Source organism: Topomyia yanbarensis, chromosome 3, assembly GCF_030247195.1.
Source record: "Topomyia yanbarensis strain Yona2022 chromosome 3, ASM3024719v1, whole genome shotgun sequence".
NCBI classification, from domain to species: domain Eukaryota; kingdom Metazoa; phylum Arthropoda; class Insecta; order Diptera; family Culicidae; genus Topomyia; species Topomyia yanbarensis.
In genome coordinates, this window is record NC_080672.1 from 402,146,655 (window position 1) to 402,153,186 (window position 6,532).

The 6,532-nt window shown below is 38.2% G+C and overlaps 1 protein-coding gene across 1 annotated transcript; it reads left to right on the forward strand.

The window, feature by feature from the left end:
- Positions 1–710: 710 nt before the first annotated feature.
- On the forward strand, positions 711–2,081 carry LOC131688333 (uncharacterized). Its single transcript, XM_058972535.1, has 5 exons — positions 711–925; positions 1,039–1,172; positions 1,454–1,545; positions 1,606–1,750; positions 1,817–2,081. Exons 1-5 carry the CDS (start codon positions 711–713, stop codon positions 1,963–1,965), a joined length of 735 nt encoding a protein of 244 aa, XP_058828518.1. The 3' UTR covers positions 1,966–2,081.
- The last annotated feature ends 4,451 nt before the right edge of the window (positions 2,082–6,532 follow it).

The window sequence follows — 6,532 nt, forward strand, 5'->3', positions numbered from 1 at the left end:
GCTTGCAGCGTTTCTTTGCACCTCCCTTTGTTGGTTCTTCCTGTCCACAGGTCGCAGAAATATCCTTAGCCATAAAGTGATACTCCCACAGGCAGTATAGGACTTTTTGGAAGTCGGATTCGCGACGGAAGAAAGCGACGCGGTCGGTTTTTGCACTTTGAGATTATGTTCAATCGAACTTTTTTTAAAAAAAAAACGATTTTCGACGAAAAGAGTCCGTTTTATTTTAAACTTTGGTTTGTTTCGTTACTGAAACTTGATACCATATAATAGACACTCCGGTTTACCAAAAAAAAAATCGAGAAATATATACTACTTTCGAAAATTTTCGCGGAGGCAAGAAAATAGCGGCTGCATCACGAGCAGGGTTGCCAAACTTTTTTTGCTTACTCGGTGTACAATTAATCGGTTGCACTCACTAATCAGCCTTATTCTACTAATTTTTCGGAATAGATACGATCTATACCTCTTGTTTGGGCTTTATATCACAAAATTCGGCATGTTGCCAAATGGCAACAGTATGCATGTAAGGGTTAAAATGATCGCTTTTTCGAACGAATGTGATTTGCATTCTCAATAATGGAAAATAAATTAAACAGAAGTCGGATTCAATCGAGCCACAATCGCAAAGCAGTTTATTAACGCAGTACTCCCAAGTTTGTCACATAAGGGCAGTGACATCTACCCATGCAACACGCAACAATCAAATTATGGTATACTCATCCACTGCTACAGCACAGCCGCAACAATCGGCTCCTGACAGGTTCGATGGTTCGCTCTCGCGTGTTTCGTTCGTGAGAGAGCATGCGATCTGTCAAAATCGAACCGCGCGGAGCATCTCACAGAACCGGACTATATACGCTCTGCGGAGAGAGCGACGCAAAAGAAAGCATTGGCAGGTTGGACGTCCTTGTAGCAAGTCAAAGTAAGTACATACCGCTGTGTGCTTTTTTGTGTGTCTGCAAGTTCAGCCGTCGAATTAAAGATTGTGTATCGTGCAAAACAGCACTTTATTAATCTTATCACCTTTCCGTGCAGCCGGACGATGGATAAATTCTTACGGTTCTTCATTAAATTTCACGGCTATTGCATTGCCGTAGCGAGCAGTGCTCTGACGATTTTGTTTACCTCCATTTTCACCAGTCACCTGCACCACGACAGTTGGGAAGAGTGTAAGTATGTGCGTCGCTCTGTGACTCATGGGGGAGAGCACTGGGAGATGTTTTGTTTATATTCAGGGGGTGTTAAGCCCACTTTTACCCGATTCCCGTTGCCACCCTTCCAATCATTTGAACCCGTTTACATTTACATTTATTTCAAAGGTAGGGTGAAAATTGGAGAGCAGACTTTGAATTTTCGTTCGCTGTAATACGAATATAAGAAAATTTTGTGTTTAATTGTTACACTATTTTGTCGTTTCATTGGCAATTCAAATGTTTCTCGTTTATTTTAGTATACGATCTACGTTACACTGGCATACCTGCGCTTATTTTTGGCCTCGCATGGATGATGGCAAACTCGCTACTAATTGTCGGCATTTTTAAGGTAAATAACAAAATTTCTTCCTATCATTAATCGAACTAAACTTTGAATTCCAATTTTTAGGAAAAGAAAACGTATTTGTACCCTTTCTCGGTACTATTTATACTTGACTTGTTCCTGGTGATTCTTCGGGACCTTTATTTGATCATCAATCAGTACGCCTGGTACAAATCGGTGTTTTTCAACTTTAGTCTACCCTTTCTATTGTGTGAGTACATCAGCACGTGTCGCTATTTTCTAGTTGGAATTAATACAAACGAATCTCTATCGACAGTTATCATCCCATACGTAATTCTAAGCATACTAGCACTGATAAAACTGTTTGACGTTGATCCTATTATCAGGACGGATGATAATTTTGTTCGATTTGACCGGAACGCATCCGCGGAGGACAGTTTCAACCGAGTTACCATCGTGGATTGATTTTGTAAGTGCCATATACTTTTGAGCACAAAAGTCGTAAGTGTGTTCCGAATGAAATTTTACTGGATGACTATTTCATCATTACTTGTGTACTGTATGTTTACCAAATAAAACCAAATGTGTATATGTGTTTATACTAAAAAATCATTTTTTGGGGAGAATTCAATTCGTAGATGACGTCCCGCAAGGCAGGTGCGAGATTAGGAGTCAATGCACCGTCTATCGAGTATTGGATGCTATAACGCGTTCCTAATCCAGTGCGAATATTAATTTATTGTATTTACGCAACGCCCATTGTAGTTCGACATGCATGCATACGCCACTCAAGAAACCTTAAATCAACATCGTAACAGCCGTGCGCGGAACGGTCCGAAGATGTGCGCAACATTCGATCATACCGTGTTGTAGCTCAGCTCAGCCTCAGCACCTCAGGTGTCCAAATTGCGGTGCCAGTGAGAGTATGAGTCAATTTCAGAGCAACCAGCGAGCAGTGAAGGTGTGTTGCAGTGATCACTAGTGATTCAGTGGAACATTTCTTCGCCTGATATTTGATCAATATTCGAATACTTGTGCTTTTGTTGTTTGCGTCTTTTGATCGAACAGTTAAAAATCCTTGGTAATCTTCGTGACGTGTGATTTAGCTGAAGATTTGACAAGGGTCCGACGAATCGAATCGAATTGATGGAAAAGCGGATGTGAAATCGTCAGATTTGTGTCACCAACACAAAAGTAGACAAACCAGCGCGGCGGACGACCCACCGATCGGTGTTCGGGGAAAAAAAGAGAAAAGACCTGGCGGCCGTCAGAAAGTAGACGGAAAGCGAAAAACCGTTTCGTGAAAGTAATCACCGTCCAACGACCAACCAACAGCGGCAGCAGCAGTCAGTGGTATAGCGAGAAAAGAGACGCAGAAGTTCATCGCTCGTCGTGCACTGGCTGTTCGCCGCACAGCTGAGAGTCTCGCGATGGATCGATTCTTACGGTTCTTCATCAAGTTTCATGGTTATGCTATCGCGATGGTTAGCATCTTGTTTGCCCTAGTGAGCGTGCTCTTCACTAGACTGAATTACCATTACCCGTTAGAGGAGTGTAAGTTACTCGTAGTTAGCAGTGCAGTCGTTAATCCGATTTGGTGGTTCCGCGCAAAATGTTTCTCGGTTGCCATTTATGACGGTGTTTCTCTCGTCTGTTTTTTTTTATTGGTTCGCTAGGGTACAATTTTCGCTTCTCCGGCATACCGATGCTGATACTGGGAGCAGCCTGGCTGATGGCAAGTGTGGTGCTCATAATTGGAGTATTTAAGGTGAATGGACTGTTTTCGGTTGAATGTACATAACATAACTAACTGCGAAACGTTTGCCCATCTGCCGTCCGTTTGCAGGAGTGCAGCCGGTTGATCTACCCGTACGGGGTCGTCTTTGTCATGGAGCTGACTACGCTGATACTCCGGGACGTTTACCTGCTGGTTGCCGGCAAGGACTGGGGTGAGATGGTGTTCATCAACATCAGTGTCGTGTTGCTGCTTTGTGAGTATATTGTAGCAAGTAATAAATTTTTGGAAACCCTCTCGGGCTAATTACTGAATAATGCATGTATAATGGCAATGGTACATGAGGGAGCAATTGGCGTTGTAAGTGTTTGCTGAATGAAACGAAGCACTTCAATCATTTGGTTCTTGTTCATTACATTGCACATGTAATCTTTTTCGCGCATTTGATCAATGCTTTAAGAGTAATGAGTATATATTGCTTTGACTACAGAGGTTTTGAACTGAATGTTTCATAATGTTTTTTTTTGATTTGGGAAATTTTTTCTGCACCATGTGCGAGGAACATTGCGGTACTTTGAAATTATTAAACATAATTTTGCAGCTCTGTGGTTCTCCATTATTCAACTTTTCTCTGTTTTTACGAATAATTGAATTCCAGAAAAAGCTCAATCGTAAACACTATACAAACCTGAGTCGTTTCAGAACAATGAGCATAGTTCCGTCATTTTCTATTGCTTTTCCCTTTTTTATATGTCCATATAGAAAACATGTCCTATTAGATATACCTTGGTATATTTATGTGAAACTTTCACCATGTGCTTACAAAAAAGGCTTAGAATCCGGCTACTCCATTTATGTTGTGGCACGTCTAGTTGTAGGATTTGGATTTTGACAGCGATTTGTTTGGAAAATACAATTGTTTCAGTGGTAAATGGGGTAAAAGTTTTTGCGATGGATGGAATGGAGATAGATTTCTAATCGATTCCCGGACAAACATTTAATCTAGCCACAGTACGGGGTGATGTCCCGTGCAAATGCAAATTTTTTATGTCGATAAATTCACACGGAAACTGATGATCTGGCAGGAAATTTGCAGCTGCTGACTCGAAGTTAAGCTTTCATCACTAACCAAGCGATGGACTCAACAAACTATTAATTTATAAACAAATATTTAGACCAGCAATGCTATATGCAGTTCCAGTCTGGGCAAGTTGTTGTGCTACTAGGAAGAAAACGCTTCAAAGGATTCAGAATAAAATTCTGAAAATGATTTTGAAGCGTCCTCCCTGGTTTAGCACAAATGAGTTGCACAGACTCGCAAACATAGGAACATTAGAAATTATGACGAACAGTATTATAAGCAACTTCCGACAAAAATCGTTGCAATCTTCAATTGTAACGATTAGCTCTCTTTATAGTTTATAAGTTAGTTTATAAGATTTGCTCCTTATTCAGAAGACAAGTAGGTTTAAAACATCCTACTGAAAAAAAAATACTTAACTGCGATAACATATTCTAATTTAATAATAATTAACTGAATCATGCAAACAATAGGGATGAAAAGTCATCACTTGTGGCTGAACACCCAATATACTAAAAATGTAATGCAAAAAAAAACAATATAATCAAATAGAAAATCTATCTATATATATATATATATATATATATATATATATATATATATATATATATATATATATATATATATATATATATATATATATATATATATATATATATATATATATATATATATATATATATATATATATATATATATATATATATATATATATATATATATATATATATATATATATATATATATATATATATATATATATATATATATATATATATATATATATATATATATATATATATAAAAGTCAAAGTTTGTATGTATATGATTTATAGACTCCCAAACGGCTTAACCGATTTCCGTAAAAAATTATATACAGTTGCCATTTGTTCTGGAGCGTGTTTGTGTGCTATTGGTTGGAGATTATCTGCCCGCCAGATGGCACTTCGGAACAAATTATGTTTTCCTCCTATTTCGTTGAAAGTCGCAGCAACGCGCGATGGGTATTAGCTAGTAATATATAAAAAAGCGATGGACTCGAAGCTAGACAAGTGCACCGTCGCCGCCAGTACTTTTTGTCATGCGCTGACGCCCTTCGATTTGTCGGCGGTGCGTCGCTGGCTGTCATGTCGCATTTTTTTGCGCATTTACGTTTAGCGTACGTAAACGTTCTCAGCATGTGCGATTTGACCTGAGCAAGAAATAAGTTTTCTAGAATATAGTGTTTTTGGAGAAATAGTTAACGATCAATGATTTGGCGTGAAGCCTTGGGCAACGTACACATAACCATAGTTAAAAATTTCAAATAGAACGTGAACGTGAAAAAATTAGGTCGGGGTCATAAAAATAATGAAGCAGAACACATTTTAGACTGTTAACTCGAATGAAGCGATTACTACTATCTTCTGAAAGATTATATGGTAATCAGTTATTTCGGTTTTTCTATAACATCGGATTTTAATATAGTTTACGGCAGTTAAAATTTTTGATACATATTCTTTAGTTTCTCAAAAAGGGCATTTGATGGCAACATTCGTCTGACACCCAATTTCAACAAGAGGTTCACGTTATCCGCCCAGTAAGATCAATTCAAAATCAGGTTTATCACAATTTACTTGGTTTTAATACAAAATGTACAGTTATAATTTATTGTGAAATGGTTGGAAATGGAGAATTTTTCTTACAGACAATATCTCCACAGGGGCGGTGCTTACAATTTAACAATGTGTTCGCTCGCAGGCCGGATACTACGGACAATTCATGGCGCACATCATGACTGCTTGTGCAAAACCCTTTATTTCGATATTTCTAGTATTTGTGCACTTTACGGATTAGGATACTAAATTGCACATATTTCCGATCAGATAGCTCAACAATCTAGTTTTTCTGATCGGTACTTTGTATTTAAAAAGTGCCAGTGCTTTGTATTATAAAAAACTGGGTAAAGATTGGAAAAGATGTTTGTTTTTTAACCCTCTAGTGCCCAAATTTTTTTTTGGCTTGAAAAAACTTTTGGAGGTGGGCCTCGTGATGAGAAAATCGAAAATAATGTTGAAAATTCTTGGAAGTAATGGGTTTTTCATTAAGACCTTAGGCTTAAGGCTGCCTAGAGGCGGCACCTGGGCGAATAAAAAACAAAAACTTTTTTTTCTTCTAGTTACTTCAACATAAGCGAATACAGATGGTTTCTTATATTTTGGACTCCATCAGAACGC